The sequence below is a fragment of the Phyllopteryx taeniolatus genome, chromosome 2, assembly GCF_024500385.1.
Source record: "Phyllopteryx taeniolatus isolate TA_2022b chromosome 2, UOR_Ptae_1.2, whole genome shotgun sequence".
In the NCBI taxonomy this organism is placed as follows: Eukaryota; Metazoa; Chordata; class Actinopteri; order Syngnathiformes; family Syngnathidae; genus Phyllopteryx; species Phyllopteryx taeniolatus.
Window position 1 is genome coordinate 2,099,805 of NC_084503.1, and position 14,853 is coordinate 2,114,657.

General features: G+C 42.7%; 1 protein-coding gene across 5 annotated transcripts in view; it reads left to right on the plus strand.

Annotated features, from left to right (window-relative positions):
* dmxl2 (Dmx-like 2) overlaps nt 1–14,853 on the plus strand; it is a 40,418-nt gene that overhangs the window by 20,710 nt on the left and 4,855 nt on the right. For 3 of the 5 annotated variants that reach the window (XM_061751811.1, XM_061751793.1, XM_061751803.1), the window contains exons 30-51: nt 175–439; nt 537–739; nt 933–1,304; nt 1,714–1,896; nt 1,977–2,273; nt 3,064–3,255; nt 3,348–3,424; nt 3,675–3,805; nt 4,239–4,484; nt 6,182–6,372; nt 6,566–6,699; nt 6,788–6,873; nt 6,965–7,166; nt 7,610–7,727; nt 9,674–9,739; nt 10,416–10,502; nt 11,113–11,234; nt 11,311–11,449; nt 12,178–12,238; nt 13,271–13,398; nt 13,493–13,570; nt 14,735–14,826. In XM_061751811.1, the coding sequence (XP_061607795.1) occupies nt 175–439; nt 537–739; nt 933–1,304; nt 1,714–1,896; nt 1,977–2,273; nt 3,064–3,255; nt 3,348–3,424; nt 3,675–3,805; nt 4,239–4,484; nt 6,182–6,372; nt 6,566–6,699; nt 6,788–6,873; nt 6,965–7,166; nt 7,610–7,727; nt 9,674–9,739; nt 10,416–10,502; nt 11,113–11,234; nt 11,311–11,449; nt 12,178–12,238; nt 13,271–13,398; nt 13,493–13,570; nt 14,735–14,826 (3,470 nt within the window). Of the gene's footprint in view, nt 1–174; nt 440–536; nt 740–932; nt 1,305–1,713; nt 1,897–1,976; nt 2,274–3,063; nt 3,256–3,347; nt 3,425–3,674; nt 3,806–4,238; nt 4,485–6,181; nt 6,373–6,565; nt 6,700–6,787; nt 6,874–6,964; nt 7,167–7,609; nt 7,728–9,673; nt 9,740–10,415; nt 10,503–11,112; nt 11,235–11,310; nt 11,450–12,177; nt 12,239–13,270; nt 13,399–13,492; nt 13,571–14,610; nt 14,827–14,853 lie in introns of those variants that run through there. The other 2 variants (XM_061751829.1, XM_061751820.1) reach the window with 2 other exon arrangements.

Consider the following 14,853-nt stretch of genomic DNA (forward strand, 5'->3'; position numbering starts at 1 on the left):
AGCGCTAAGCCAAAGGATATTGAAAATGTCCACATATTCTGTGGCCAAGGTTTAACATACCATATAGTCAAAACATAGCAACAAAAAAGAAATGTTTTTACACACCTAAACTTACATTCAAGCTGTATTTTTAACCTGCCTTCCTTATCCCATCTACTGTTTTGCGGTGTGTAGGTGTTGATGGAAAAGATGGAGGATCTCCAGTTAGCCATGATAGTCGCGAGGCTGTATGAAGCTGACTTTGAGAACTCATCCACCTGCCAAGGCCTCCTTTATGAGAAGGTTCTTGGTTGTAACAGGGACGGAAGTCGTTACCACTGTTCGAGACTTCACCCTGACCCGTTTCTGCGCAGCATAGCGTACTGGATATTGAAGGATTACACCCAAGCCTTGGACACACTCTTAGAGCGAATCCCCAAAGATGATGACGATAACCGCGGTTAGTTGGTTTGAAACATTGTTTAAATCGCTAGTCTCGTTAACAGAGCTTTTTTTAGCTTTTTGTCGCTCCCTTACTTTTTTGCCTTCTGTCTTAGATGTGATGGTCAAATCTTGCAACCCCGTGGTTTTCAGTTTCTACAACTATCTAAGAACTCACCCGCTCATCATCCGGCGGCACTTTGCGAGTTCAGAGGGCAGAGCCGCCACTGTGGGTCTCACTGCAGAAAAGAGCAGTGCAGATGAGATCAACCTTATAGAGCGCAAATTGTTCTTCACCACAGCAAATGCACACTTCAAGGTGGGCTCACTTATCTCGTGGCAATGGCTTTAATCACTCACCCCATTCCACTTCCTCTGATATCGGCAGGAACTTGAACTTTCCTTGACTATTTCAAATTGTAAATCTGATAAATGCTCATTAGAAAGCTTTAGACGGAGGCTAAGTAACAATTATTCACACTAGTTATTTCAATTGCATTTTATACCTACAGGTTGGCTGTCCAGTTCTTGCCCTGGAGGTTCTCTCCAAAATCCCCAAAGTTAGCAAGAAATCAGGCTCATCTCCCCTCAGCAAGGCTTCATCCAAGGCCAACGTAAACTCAACCCAGCCACTGGAACAGAGCGTAGGTCTGGACTGGGCTTCACCTGCTCCCCCTGCATGGGGAGGAAATGAAAGTGCCGGCCGCGTGGACTGGAGCCAACCCGTGGCCAAGTTGGAGGACGATGAGCTCGAGCTCGACTGGGGGGAGGACAAGGAAGATGATGAAGACGACGATGAGGATTGTCTAACTATGAAGAAACTTGAAACTGAGATGAAAGTGGAGGGAACTTTTGAATCTAAGATGCAGAGAGATGACTCACAGGTTGGACAAGTTCTTTTAAACCGTTAGTAAGATTCTGTAAGTGTAACAGTGTGCAGGTCTGGCAGTAAAATATGTCTCCTTTTGACTCATTTAAATGTACTTAATGCTGTATGTAATGACTGGAAGCATAGAGATTGACTCGGTTGGAGTAGAGCAAAGCTGCGACTGGAGTATGGATTTGATGGCTGAATTTGAAGTTTAGTGCCTCATCTCTAAAAATATGTTACTCACAACTGGCACAGTTTACAATTATGAAAACGAAAGACGTTTCTCATGTGGATGATGGAATAAAATAAAGCTGTATCACTTAATCTATAGATCTGAAAAACTAATTTTAGGCACTAGTAGAGCTTGGTATAATGCTCCATGGTGAACAAAAAAATAATGATTGCATTTGTTTTCGTTTTAGGGTGAGTCTGAGGTGGATGTGATAGCGGAGCAGCTGAAGTTCCGTGCTTGTCTAAAAATTCTAATGACAGAGCTGCGAACACTAGCCACAGGCTTCGAGGTGGATGGAGGCAAACTTCGTTTTCAGCTCTACAGCTGGCTAGAGAAGGAGATCGCAGCCATGCATAACATCTGCAACTACAAGGTAAAATATTGCACATTTTTCTTGTAATCTATAAAACCATTCATTTTAAACATTTTTTTTTTTTTTGTATCGACATTCAGGTAGATGGGAAGGAGCAAGAGTCAGAGGCAGACCACTGGGCAGAACGAGCAGCTTCAGTGGATATATCGGATGACATGTTGGAGAGAATGGACGCTTGTGCCTATGAGCGTCACCAAATGGAGCGGCGGCGTCTTCAGGCTAAGCAGCAGCATTCAGAGAGGCGCAAGGCTTGGCTGAGGAAGAACCAGGCTCTGCTCAGGGTCTTCCTCTCTTACTGCAGCCTCCATGGAGCCAAGGGAGGAGGAGTCACCTCTGTACGCATGGAGCTCCTGTTCCTTCTGCAGGAGAGCCAACAGGTAGCCACATAAGCATCATATAATATCCGTGGATTAGGTAGCTCATGAATATACAAGTCGTCGGTCAGATATATATATAAATTTTTTTTTTGCTTTAACTTGGGAGCGTGAACTTGAGATACGTGCACTGTATGGTGGCAGTGACTCAACTCACTTGACAAAAAGCATCACTTTGTCCGATGGAATTAGTAAATAGTCTTTAAAAAAAAAAAAGTTGTTTACTGCCAAGAAGTTTACTGTCAAACTAAACGTAAAACAAAGCACATTACATAGAACATACAACAACATATAATAGGAAACATTAGCATCTATGTGGCAGTGTTTAAACCCTTTAAGCCACGGATATTTGAACACAAACGTAAAGATACTTACAGGCTTATCTTCTCTGAAGAACAACTAATATTACTCCTGAGGAGTTGTGACGTCGTCTCCTGTCTCCTTTTGTATCTTTTCAACTGCCCCCAGGTGACCAGAATGAGCAGCACAATCTTAAAATTCTTAAGAGTTCTTTTTATGTATGTAATTGTCAGTACTGCATGTTTTTATAAGCTATAATACTAGTATGGTTAGAGTGCTCAATCAAAAACACAATACCATTTTTTTTTTTTTTGGGGGGAGGCTGGAATGGAATATGTGCATTCCATTCACTTCAGTGGGGAAAGATGATTTGAGATGCCAGTGTTTTGGTTTGACAAGGAACATAAAAAAAATCTCGAGGCACCACTGTATTTGCAACTTGCCTTTCACTGTTTTGGGTGCGGGAAATCCACATATTATGTTCCCTTTTTAGGAGATCACAGTGAAGCAGCTGCAGTCCCCCCTCCCTCTGCCAACCACCTTGCCTCTCCTCTCGGCCTGCGTTGCCCCCACCAAAACGGTCATAGCCAATCCTGTGCTTCATCTCAGCAACCACATTCACGATATCCTCCACACCATCACCCTCATGGAGGCTCCGCCGCATCCAGATGTCATTGATGACCGGGTCAGGACTCAATTCTTATCACAGAGTCTTTCACTGTCATTTGCATGACTTGATTTAAATGCAGAAAAGTGAACCGTGTTTCTCTCCCGCAGGTAAATGCCCTGCACACACTGGCAGCATCGCTGTCTGCTTGCATCTATCAGGCACTGTGTGACAGCCATAGTTACAGGTACTCTGTCACTCTTCCTCTCGTGGATTTTAATGTATGCTAGAATATTTTATTGGCATCTTCAGTGAATGTTGTAGTTGAAACAGGGCCTTTATGAACACACATCATATTTCCAATTCTGTTGAGATGGGTTGATGGGAGATAAACAATGCTGTCACTCGGTCAAAAGAAGATGCCATTAAGAAGGAATTGATTGTAATGATTGTTTTCACTCCAGGAGAAAACTCAAACCTTTTGATTGACTTTGCAGCAGCCACACAGAGGCCAACCAGTTTACAGGAATGGTGTACCAGGGCTTGTTGCTCAGTGAGAGGAAACGACTCCGCACAGAAAGCATAGAGGAACATATCACTCCCAACTCGGCTCCTGCTCAGTGGCCAGGTAATAAATAAGTTCTGCACTCGATTGAGCAATTAATCCATTCTTATTTGTTTTTGAAACAATGACTTTTCTTTTGTCTATGTTTAACGTTTGTGCTAATGAGTTTGGAGTTCACTTGAGTTGTCGCAATAGAAATAAAATGTGTTTTTTTTTTTTTTTTCTGGAAGTCCCTCTGAATTGAGAAAACAATGATATCGAGAGAATATGAAAAGCAGAGGAAGCAGTGCAAAGCAGGAAGTCTGTGTTTATGCGTATAGGCAGATGGTGTTCTCTAATAGGGGCATCATGGCCTCTGGGAAGGCAACAGAAAGACAGACCCTGCGCATTATGCTAATGCTTTGTAAATTGACTTTATATCGTGCAGAGACTGCATCTTTGCTCTTTTATCTGATGATATTTAGTAATGTTATGCATGTGTGTTCCGTTTCTCCAGGTGTGTCGTCCCTGATTTCTCTGTTGACGTCTGCCAGGGAGGAGGACCAGCCGAGACTCAACGTGCTGCTGTGCGAGGCAGTCATGGCTGTTTATCTAGCCTTGCTCATCCATGGCTTGGGCACTCACAACAGCAACGAACTCTTCCGCCTTGCCGCACATCCTCTCAACAACCGCATGTGGGCCGCTGTCTTTGGGGGAGGAGCCAAAGTCATCATTAAGCCAAAGAGGCCTGATGCCCCACCAGGTATAGTTATTGTTTTGTTTATTGCTTTCTGTTTTTCCATTTAGTCTGAGTTTCTTCACATGTTTCTACTCTTTCAACCCCTCGCTCCATCTTGTTGTCATTATGTCCTCCGTCGTAATGCTTCTCTGATAAGATGCCATGGCAAAAAAAAACTTCCACTCAGCCCCGATGTCCTCCCCGAGATGCTGTTGTAGATGTGTCGTGTCTTGTATGAGTGTGCACTCTGCCCTGTGTCCCAGTGCCAGCTGATTTTGAGGCAGCCAGGCCAGAGGAGTCTCAGGAGTCACGCAGACCTGAGCAGGGCAGCCTCACCCAAACCCCCAAACCCATTCCCTATGAAACCCAGTGTCCCAAACAGTGCCCTCCTCTCGTTTCAAGGGGAGGTGGGCCAGGCACTGTGGCACCAGCAACTAAGACCAGCTGTGAGTAACCAGTTGGTGGATTGCACTTCTGGTTTGCAGGATTGAAGTGCATGTTAGATGTACAGGTTTGCACTCTTGCTGATGACGCCCCCCCCCCCCCCCCCCCCCTTCTTTTTGTTGTGTAGTTAACACTGAATGTCTGTTAGAAACAGCCGTATGTGGTTTGAAGTGGGTTTTTTGAGAAGCCAGTGGCATATTTCTGTGTATGTGTGTTTTTGTTGTACCGCATGCGCGTGCAATGTCCTCTGTGTGCAACTCATGCTGTCATCCCTGTTGTGCCACTGAAGCAACAGTTGGGGCAATCAAGGAAGGTGCACAAGCCCGAGCTGAACCCCCACAGACTAATTCTGAGGCTAAGGCTGCACCAGGTACATCATGTGGGGTTGTTAGAGTTATGAAGCACTGAACCAAAAGCTCTTCAAATAGTCTTTATTAATTAGTGTTCACAATTTGATGTTAACAGTATATGATAGTCAGTGTGTGTGTGCCAGTACCTTGAACGTTATTAGATGTAATGATGTCATTGTAGACGAGCAATGTTTTCAACCAGTTGCCTGAAATTCGCACATCTCAGTGCTCTGATTGTGTTTTGTGGACGAAGAAGATACAGGTTGGCATTTGGACTCCAAAAGTGGGAGATAGCAGTAAGTGGAGACGAGCGTTTGAAGAACTGAGGCAGAGTAGTGAGGTTCTTAACATCCAACCGGTTCAGCGGAATCGTTTCAATGAATGGTAACATTCATTTTGAGCACAGTTAACACTGTTTCACAAATGCACAGCCACAAGCATTTCACTTGGTCATCCTAAGAAAATTATACAGGCACCAGTTTCATCATCATTTGAGTTCCTCAACAAAGACACCATCATCAATGATGTGTCCGTCTGTATTTGTGTGATGCACTGCATCAGTTTCACTAATCCAGTAGTGGGTGTAGTATCTGTGAGTCTAAATGCACTACACTGCTTTGTGTTATGTCCTGTTTTTGTCTGGTGCAATGCCAGTGATGGTCCTGCAGGATAATAGTAGAGGTTTGTGCATATCCTAGTGAACGTGTCCTGAATGTCTGTACAGTGCTTTTTTTGCACAAATTGCCAGTTGGTCGTGTACTCTGCTGTGTTCGGGGTGTGGATGCAATTCACGCCATCGTGTATTTCTGGATATTTTGCCCTAACGGTGATGCAAAGTTTCAGCTCCTCCTTATCCAGCATTTTGCCGACTGAAGCAAACTGATACTTTAAAAGTCTAAAAGATGTTATGTCTGTCTTGTCCACCAGTGGTGCCCCCTCAGCCCGCAGCTGAGGATGGGGACCGATACAGGCGCAGATTTAATATGAGGATGCTGGTGCCCGGACGTCCTGTGAAGGAGACGCCAGCCGCCCCGCCGCCGCTTCCCACAGAGAGACCCACTTACAGGGAGAAATTCATTCCTCCAGAGCTGAGCATGTGGGACTATTTTGTGGCCAAAGTAAAGCATTAGCTGCATTTTACACATTTGGAATCCGTTAATAAAATTTGGTTATTCTAATTGCATTGCACTTGACGGTGCAATAAAACAAAATGTTTGCATCATATAATTTCCAGCCCAACTAATGAAATGTGATTTTAGTGACTTGTGTTCTTGTGCCCCCGCTCACATCCATTTTTTTCCCCCCTCCCAGCCCTTCCTGCCGTTGTCAGACAGCAATGCTTTGTGCGACTCGGATGAAAGTGGAGCAGAGGATGACGAAGATGATGATGACGCCTTCCTTTCGGATACGCAGATGACTGAGCACTCTGAGCCCAACTCCTACAGGTGGGCTGTGCTTGTTTTCTAGCCCATCATTTGGAAGGCTGTGCGTTCGGTCTTAACAATCCTGCATGTTGCCTGTTTCACACCTTAGCTGGGCTCTGATCCGCTTGGTCATGGTGAAACTGTTTCACCACAGCATTAAGAACTTCCTCCCTATCACTGGCCTTGACTTTGCAGGTACAAATGCACACAAGCAGGTTACTCTTCATAAACTGCCGAATATTTATCTCAATACATTGAAGTATATGTTTTGCTGCTTATGCTATAGACTTGCCAGTCACTTCGCCTTTCACAAACGCTGTATTGAAGACTCTCCAAAACTGGGAACATATTTTATTGGAGACGATGAATAAATTTGATGGTCCGCCCCCCAACTACATTAACACTTACCCTACCGACTTAAGCGCTGGAGGCGGTCCTGCCATACTGCGACACAAGGCCATGTTGGAGCCAGACAACACACCGTTCAAGTAAGACTTACACTAAATCAATCACTTTGACACACACTTTGACCTCGGGGCAAACCGTAACCATACACATCAGGAAGGTAACGCCTGTGCCAGCATGTGATTTAGATATCCCTTTACAGCAGAGGGTAATATCTGTGTTGTTTTGCGCATTTTCCCTAAAGGAAATACTTGACATAATGTTCATTTGTAAGAAAATAACTGTTAAGTTGTTCCATTAACATCAATTTAATTAAGTCGGTGAATTTGTTTATCTTATCTATCTTGACCATATTACATGTGGTTCTTGTTTATTTTGGGTTGTATACAAGGAATTAGACGAAATAACGAATCATTGTTTTAGCTCGCTCATGCAACCAAATCCCATTTCTATACACAGTATGAGGGATGCTATTGAACTGTAGAATTCATAAAGTCGGATATGTTAAACTTTTCTTGTCTTTCAGGACAAAGAATCACCAGTCTTTTCCAGCCCGACGCCTGTGGCATTTCCTGGTCAAACAGGAAGTTCTTCAGGAGACCTTAATTCGTTACATCTTTACCAAGAAAAGGAAGCAGAGCGAGGTCAGCAGCTCACATGCTTTTGCACTGTTTTTTTTTTTTTTTTTATTATTATTATACATTAGGAATGATAAGGGAAAATTGTCAGGCAAGTAAAACTGCCCAGAACACCTCACCAGGGAAGCGTCCAGGAGGTATCATAGAATAGAATAGAATTGAATGCCTTTTATTGTCACTATAAAAATATACCATGAGATTGTTGCTCCTTCTCCAGTGCAAACGTATGTAAAGTCAAAATTGAGGCCACTCACAAAGCCCTGTAACTGTAACACATTATTTTCCCAGAAACGATCGCAATTAAAGATATCGTTGTTGTTGTTGTTGTTTTTTTTTTATGCAGTAGATATGATTATATTACAGCATAATTATTTAAGAGCAAGTAACTTTTAATTCTCGAGAATATTGAAGCTTGGCATTAAAATGTAGAACAATAGATAAAATAGCTAATATCTAAATAAATGATATAAATAAAATATACACAGGCTCTGTTCACAAAAGTTGCACTTAAACAAATATCAAGCATTTGGAACAGAGGTGCAGGGTAGTGTTGCGCTCAAGACCACGGTATGCTATGTCTGCTTTCCACGTCACAGATTTTTTTCTCCCCCCCCCCCCCCCAAATGGCCGTGGTGCACTGATGCGACCTTTTTTTTTTTTTTTTTTTTAGACACACCGTTGAGAAATTAGGTCGCACGTGTGACCAAGTTGGTCACACTTTAGAGCTTTGCCAAAGGCGGGGAAAGTTGTTTCTGAGCCCCCCTGAGTGAGTGTGCGCAACCAGGAGATAAAGCAGTATTCGACAGGGGGGGGGAAAATGACAACTTAGCTCCTAGGACACACAACAAGGACACAGCTCAGTGACAAAATTGAAAATGTAGATGTACATAAATATAAAAATACTACATAAATAAAAGAAATATTTTATTCGCATCATTAGTTATTGCCAATGTTAATTCTGCATCTTCGTTAGTTTCACATATTCAGTTTTCAGCATGTTTTGTTTTCCTCCGTAACTCCTGTCAGACTTTTAGAAAGAAAGGCTGATAGTATGTGTAATAAATGTCATACTTGATCCTTGATCTATTACTTAATTGTAATTGAGTATACTGAGAATTATTTCGTGTAGATGCCGATGCTTAGATCCCAAATAGAAGGCACTAAATTGCATGTTCACTCGCTCTAACATATTATGCGCGCCATTGGCAATAGGCATAAAAGTGGTAGTTTAAAGATGGTTTTGTGCTTCAGGTAGTTCGAATGGTTCTTTGCCATGGATCATCTGGGAGAGCGCCACAAGTGCAAAAGTTAGAAGGGATGGAATTGAAAGTGTTAGTGCAAGAGAAACAAGCATATTACTTACTTTATTTGCTCCTTACATCTACCTTTTGGACATGCGATTTACCGATGTAAAATCGCCCATCGCAATTCATCTCCGGTTTGATAAAGCACGTTGTATGTGCAAGATTGATCTGTTTGCAGAACACACTATGCTGCGAATTCTTTGCATTTGGTAGACGCAATGCTGAGCGTGCCAGTAAATCAGCTTCCACATCTGTTTGCGTGAGCAAACAACTTTCCGCCCCGTGTTGCACGCGCAAAGCGTTAGTAAAGCAGGCCCTGAGCATTTATCTGTTGATGTTGTCGCTGTCATTGCTTTGACTTCTTAGACATCTTCAAGTACATGACAGTTAAAGAACTTTTGTGTTGTCTGGAACTGCTCATTACAGTGTGGTTATCAAACTAAGCAGAAAGTATCAGATAAATGTTCCACAGTGCACATTCATGCATGTTGATGAGGTGTCCTCATCACAGAATACATAAATCCTATCAGCCTTTATTTGATTTTGATTTTTCATTCCATGTTTTATTTTCCCGTGTGTGTGCATGTGTTTTGTGCTGTGTTATGTTGTGTTGGTGTGTTTTGTGCCTTTGGTGTTGGTGGTGTGTAGTGTGTAGACAACCATATGGACCATGTAAGGCAAAACTGCATAGCTGGAGCTAACGGTCTCAACAAGGTAGTATTACCTAGTATCGCCAGGCTGGTTCCGTCTGTCCCTCTTGACTGTTTGCGGTAGTCCCTGCACAGCTAAGCTTGAAGGAGCAGCGTTTACAAAAATAAAAAAATTTAAAAAAAAACATATATTTAACGAACGACTGCTTGTGGTCAGTGTCTCCTCTCCAGCTTGGCTTGATAGTGACTGCGCCCACAGTTATTCAAGCATACGATCTAGTGGAGGCTAATCTTTACTCCCCGCAGGGATCTCTATGCTTTCCACTGTCGTAACCTCACATCCATTCCCTACCGGTGACAGTCACAGATGGATGTCCTTCTGTTTCTCACTCTTTTGGAATGCAACAGCATTAAAGCATCCTTCTAAACCACACGGCACACAGAATATCAATACTAACTTGCATGCTCACTGTCATAGCTGTGTTTGATTTGCAACAGTCACTTCTCACTATCAGTGCACCTCTGATACTTTAGTCAGATCTTTCTCAAACTGCTCGTGTTTTGTGAACTCGGCTCTTCTGCTGCTTTCACATGACGTGTGGTTACAATACTGTATGTCCCGATGACTGAAACTGAGTGGCTTTCTCCATCATACTTTTTAATTAACTGTGTGTTAAAACAAAAGGGCTCAAAATGTTGGCCGTGTAACCCGCTTTTGTGTGCTTCCCTGATGTACCCAGGTGGAGGCAGATCTCGGCTATCCAGGAGGCAAGGCAAAAATCATTCACAAAGAGTCGGACATAATAATGGCCTTTGCGATCAATAAGGTAAAATTTGCGACTGGGTGACTTTGATTCTTTATTTTTTATATAGGGAAAGTACTGTATGCCATAAAGTCACCACCGCTCCCAGCTCTATGAGGCCTATTCTATTAGACGTCATTGTAAATCATTATGGCGCGTTACGATTGAGATTCAAGAAGGGATAAATAATGTGCTTGATTTGATCTTGATCTTGACCGTGTGAGTCATTTGATATCAGTCAAAAGCAATCGGGTTTTGGTTTGATATAGGACGTAAGTCCTGAATGGTTAGAAGATGATGATGTTTTGGAGCCTGTGCAGTACAGAGCAATCTGACATCTGATCTCATCCACCGCAGACATTTTGGGTCAGATTTAATCATTTTTCAATCCGGTCGTACATGTACAACAAGAATAGCCCGCTAAAATTTAGAATTTTTCAAAAAAGGTGGAACTGAAAGAATGCTTCAAAAGTTTGCGTATAGAGCTAACAAGAATCCCACCATTGACCATCTTGGACAGAGTGGCTAAAATTCAAGTAATTCTAAAACAATCTATCTTGGAAATGGGAGAAACCCCTTAATTGTCTGATTTTCTCCATCCTTGTCTCTCCCCAACCTGCTCAAACTCTGCTAGGCTAACTCTAATGAAATAGTGCTGGCCTCCACCCATGATGTCCAGGAAGTGGATGTGTCTACACTAGTGGCTGTTCAACCCTACACCTGGATTGGAGAGGACTTTGATAAGGAGTCACGCAGGTCTAATTGATCGTGATGTTCCCTTAAAACTGCTTGGTAATGTGAGAATTGTAAAAAGTACGCCTTGTCTCTACAGCTCTGATGACATCGACTGCCGATCATCTCACACGAACATTGCCCAGGCCAGCTCTGGTCCTTTTGCGCCGCCACAGTTGCCCGTCTCTGCGTCCATGCCGTGGCTGGGCAGTGGGCAAACCAGCATGGGAGCCAGCGTGGTACAGGCTCATGCACGCATACACAACCATTCTTTTTCTGACCTTATCCACACTCACATTCCCAGCTATGAACCTCATGCACATAATTTTGGACTTGAAGATGCCGGAGCACACACAGAAAACCCACAGAGTACCAGGAGGACATGACAACTGCATGCAAAGAAAGGGAGGCGGATTAAAAGCTCATTCACTGCCAGCCTTCCCAGTTAACATCCAAACGTCCAAAAGTTACTATTAAGACACAGTAGTTATACTAATGCGCCTTAGCTGTTCTTCTGGTTCGATGAATCGTCTTACTTGCGAGGGCAAAGAGCGTACTAATGGACCTTAAGCTCGATATCAAGGATATGGACAAAATACTAAAAGGGCTCATCGTGTCTATGGCCAGTGCACATTTTCTGAGGAGTTTGTATTTTCAATTCTTATCAATGTGGAGCAAAACGTAGACGTGCCGCCTAAACAGCTGGCCTGCTGAGTCTATGGAGGCTGATACAGGGAGCGAGTGTGTTTGCATGGCTGAGATGGACACAGAAACACAGATAGCGGCCGCTCTCACAGCCGTGTGCCCAAGGTGCAACTTTGCGTCACATTTAAATGCGGCCCGGGTTCTCCTCGTTCCAGCCGTGTTGATAAATGTGTGCCGTATGATGGACATTGCGAGATGGAACAAAGGTTTTGTTTCAACCTACACCGCCATCATGCATTCTTGTGTCATTTATCTTTTCCAGATCATGAAGAGGAATCTTAATAATGTCAAGAGAATGACGTCCCACCCCATATATCAATATTGTAAGTATATGCTTTCACAATCATTTCGTAGGACATACAATAGGCAAGGCAGCTTTATTTATTTATATAGTGCATTTTGTAAACAAGGTGCTTGACATACATAATAGGTGCGATATACAAATATCGATTAGGTTCAGAATGGCCCCTTGGTTGTCATCCTCCGTCAACCAGAACATAGCTTGATTTTGTTTAGTTTTGGCTTCCTCTGCACTGAGTGACATTAGTTAAACATTATAGAATTGATGAAAATGAATGGTGCCTAAGACTTGTGTACATTAACGTAAGTCCATTTATCATAAAACCTTACGCAGGGTTCTGCTCCACCCTGGTCATCATGGTGTGAATATGATTATTTCCACCAAAACCACCAAATATTTTCTTGGTTATGTTACATGTAAGCTCATTCAAATCATTTCCTGCACATGGTTAAGAGAATTTATGTTCCAATGAAACTAAGGTTTAAGATTTTTTTGGCCCTAATTCCAAATGGTAGTTTGGCGCAAGCACAACACTGCTCATTACCAAAAGAAGACCATAGAGACAGTCGAGCATGGCGGACGCTGTTTTTCTTCTGCTGGAACTGGGGCCTTTGTCAAGGTGGAGGGAATTGTGAACAGTAGAAGTAGCGGGGAGTGTTAGCACCAACACCTTCAGGCTTCTGCTAGAAAGAAAATAAATGTCAGGAAAAGTCTATTAGAACATCTGAAATGGATTTGTTATTCACCAGAGGTACTTTAAGTGGTGGAAGGTGTGTGCTGACTTAACTTGAGTTTCAATGAAATTGGTTTTGGTTGACAAAAGCCACATCCCTGTTATAAAAGGGTGTGCACAGTTAATTGAGTTGTACAGGTTACAGGACTCATTAATGGGAAGTTTTCAAATGATTTATTTTGGTTTATTATTATTATTCTTTTTATCACAAATACCTGGCTTTTGAAGAGGGGTGTGTGGACTTTTTATATCCACTGTGCATATTCAGTCAGTCCAAGAGTACTGTATAATGACTCAGCATGTGATGTGTGTTTGTGTCAGACATGACAGGGGCCCAGGATGGCAGTGTGAGGATGTTTGAATGGAACAGACCTCAGCAGCTCATCTGCTTCAGACAAGCGGGCAACGCTCGAGTCACCCGACTCTATTTCAACTCCCAGGGCAACAAGGTAGACACAACGCGCATGCACACTCAAACGCGCACGCGCGCGTTGTCGGTCCTTTTGTTTTGTCTATCTGATGAGGTTGCTCCGATTGCACTAGTGCGGAGTCGCTGACGGAGAGGGATTTCTCAGTCTGTGGCAAGTCAATCAGACGTCCTCCAACCCTAAACCCTACCTGGTGAGTTCACCTCCCATCTGCCCCACTGCTTTAACCCTTAAGGCTCGATGCCAGTGTCCACCTCGCCTCACGTATCGATAATATAGTATATTACATCAAATAATACCTGTTGACTCTATTGTGGCCGCTTGAAACTAGTGAAAACTAGAATTATTATTATTTTTTTAATTCCTTGTTATTTACTGGGTTGAATCATACAATTTAGATAAAGTGGGTTATATTCTAGACTCATCACTCAAACTTTAGTTTGTTGTTTTTCACCAAATTACATCTTTTGCCAATTTTTGGACAAGGGAGGAATTTCATCATTTCATTTCATGTTCTGGCATTTAATGGCTTATTGCACTACAACAGCATAAATTATTGACACAATTTAGATTTTAAAAAGTGGAGATACTCTCTGCTGACCATGGTTAAATTTTTTATGTATTTATTTAAGAAGCAGAAACTCCCTCTGCTGACTGTAGAAAGACTATAGTATTAGCAATACTACACTCCCTCGACTTATCTGACCTGACCAGAATTTTTCAAGATATGAGCCATTTGACGCGCTAGCTATGGTGGCGCGAGCATCACGAAAAGCACCAGTTTAGCACATAATCAACAATTCTTCAAGGAAAAGGCCACGCCTTTCCCTCAAACTGTTTATTTTCTCTCCCCGCTGGAGTTTACTTTAAAATGAAAAACAAAGAGAATTACACACACCCCGAGCATGCTAGCTTAACGCTAACCCACAGTGCAAAACGGCGTAGCTGGGCTAAGGGAACTAGCATCAATGTCACAGTACTTATAAGCCTTTAAACAACTTATATTAGAGCAGAAGCTGTGGCAACGCATGCAGCCGGCATACTATTCTCTGAGATATATAAAGTACAGTAGTGTACAGTGCAATTACAAACAATGTTGTGTTTGGGGAACTGAAACTGATTAATTGCATTTCCATTGATTTCAATGTTTTGCGTTATATGTTGCTCATTGTATAGTCTTTCCACTTCCTAAATTAAAATTATTTTAATAACATTTTTAATTCTTCTCAATAGCCACAACCAAGCTCTAAAGGGTAATATAATGGAACGAGGCCTGAGAGTCAAACAGATCTCCAATTTGCACATGCACACCGAGACACGTTTGATCAACATCTACATTGTCTGATCTTGCCGGCAGAGTTGGCAGTGCCATACAAAGACTTGTGGAGATTTTGCTTTCATCACATCATCCAGCCTCATCGCCACAGCCGGACAGTCCAACGATAACAGGTCAGGATCGTTTTTTTTTTTGATTGT